Source organism: Benincasa hispida, chromosome 8 (genome assembly GCF_027475165.1).
Source record: "Benincasa hispida cultivar pf3 chromosome 8, pf3_genome.v1.1, whole genome shotgun sequence".
In the NCBI taxonomy this organism is placed as follows: domain Eukaryota; kingdom Viridiplantae; phylum Streptophyta; class Magnoliopsida; order Cucurbitales; family Cucurbitaceae; genus Benincasa; species Benincasa hispida.
In genome coordinates, this window is record NC_143485.1 from 2039634 (window position 1) to 2041715 (window position 2082).

Genomic DNA, 2082 nt, shown 5'->3' on the forward strand with positions numbered 1-2082 from the left:
AAAACTCTAGAAAGATACCTTTAAACTCTTTCATAGAAGGCGACCACATCTTCACTATCACGTTAGATGCTTCATCAAGTTTGTTAGAAACAAACCACTCAAACTGAGCCATAAAGACTTAGACACTTAGTCCATGTCAGGACCATCTTCATCTTGATATAAATCTTGGTCCTGGGGTATTACAAAAGTATCTATATTTGTGATGATAATTGGTTGTTTATCAATCGAATTATACTCTAGTTGACCATCAAAGTTTTGATAAGTATTGCAATTTTTTTTAAATGGGATCGAAAGCGAAACTTGTATCTTTAAACAATTAAAATGGCAACAAGTTCCAAGTAATTAAAGGCAAAGTATTAAAATTATATTAATATTCTTACCTTTTATGGATTTTTTTAGTACAAACATTTTAAAGATTCCTACATCTATATTATTTATTTTTTGGACAAAATATTCCTACATTATCATTGACTTCCGGTGAATCAAAATTTTTATTATATAATAAAATATAAATATATAAATATATAGCTCATATACCATATTAGGTATTTTTTTTTTTTTTTTTTGGGGGAAACCACATAAGTCCTTTTGTATTCCTATATATATAAATTTTCAATTTAATGAAATGGAAAGATTAGAGTGAAAAAAAGAAAAGAAAAAAGAAAAAAGAAAAAGGAAGCTGCGTTCCTCTCATGGATTGGACGACGGCGCCCTGTATTCCTTCGTTTGTGAAATTCTGATTTCAATACGGACCCGCCATTGCCACTGCCATTCCCATGGACCTCAACCTTCCTTCCTTCCGCTTCCGCCACCGCAAATCCCCCTCCTCCGAACGCTTTCTCGCCTCCTTCCATTCTCCGCCGGTTCGCACTGCAAACCCTAGCTCCACCAACGGCGTCGACGACGATACCGAGCTCAACGAAGACGACGTCTTCTGGACCGGCGATTTTGCTGCTGATTCCGCCCACCATAGCCACTCCACTCCCTCCTCCTCCTCCTCTTCCACTCCTCGTCACCATATTCATCACCTCCAGCATCACAAGGGTTTTCCCCTCCCGGAAACCTTCGGAATCCTCGCTGCTCTTCCCGAGAACGAGGCCTCTTCCAGCCTTAGGAACTCCTCGCATTTCTATCACAAGGCGTCCGTTTCGTCGTCGTCCTCCTCCTCCCCTTCGTCTTCTCGGATGATTCCGACGATCCCCAAACCTCCTCTGGAACGATTACCTCTTCCGATTTCGTCCTCGTTGAAGTACCAGTCTGCCCCTGTGAATGTGCCTATAATGTCGAAGGCGGTTGTTCAGAGACAGCAGGAGATTGACGTGGATGATGTTGATGAAGACGACGGGGAGATGTTGCCGCCACATGAGATTGTGGCTAGAAGTTTGGCTCAGTCGCCATTGTTGTCTTGCTCCGTGCTTGAGGGCGCTGGAAGGACGTTAAAGGGCAGGGATCTTCGTCAGGTTCGCAACGCGGTTTGGAGACGAACAGGTTTTCTTGATTAAGGAATTGAATTCCTGTAATTATTTTTGGAGAACAGATTTACTTCGTCTTACTCCTGTCTGGTTCACTTTGACCACTATTTGTGTCGCTCTTTCTAGAAATATTGAGGGTCCAGGAATATTTGAATCTGTTTGACACTCAATCGTAACAAGGAATTGGAATTGTAATTATCTGAAGGGCGTCTAAGAATTTTCTTTGAAGCTTATTTGTAAGTTTGACTGTTATCTGAAAACATTTTTCAATCCATCATTATTAAATTCTAGTAATGTAATGTTATTAGATTTTCATCTACTATTTCAGTCAGAAGATTTTTCTTTCTTTCTTTCTCTCTTTTCTCTTCCATTACCATAGTTCATCCGGAGTTGGGGGATTGGGCGTCAGCCTTGTACAGAATAAAATTCAGAAAAAGAGTTCCTGATGGAGTGTGTCTGATTTGTTCCATTGTTTTCTTTGTCCCCTAAAGGAGAGGGGTTTACCATTCTGTTTTTTAGTTGGGAGCACAATTATGCTTAAATAATTCAGATAAAGGTAACAGTTTCTTTCTTTGTTCTCATCTCGGTTGTAATTACATCACATCAGTTG

At 39.9% G+C, this 2082-nt stretch overlaps 1 protein-coding gene across 1 annotated transcript; it reads left to right on the forward strand.

Annotated features, from left to right (window-relative positions):
• The first annotated feature begins 554 nt into the window (after positions 1–554).
• Positions 555–1791, forward strand: LOC120083099 (protein S40-7). Its single transcript, XM_039038651.2, has one exon. The coding sequence runs from the start codon at positions 777–779 to the stop codon at positions 1500–1502; it is 726 nt and encodes a 241-aa protein (XP_038894579.1). The 5' UTR covers positions 555–776; the 3' UTR covers positions 1503–1791.
• The last annotated feature ends 291 nt before the right edge of the window (positions 1792–2082 follow it).

Excerpts from the sequence above, each read along its gene's own strand:
- LOC120083099 (XM_039038651.2), top strand. The coding sequence starts at position 777 with ATGGACCTCAACCTTCCTTCCTTCCGCTTCCGCCACCGCAAATCCCCC.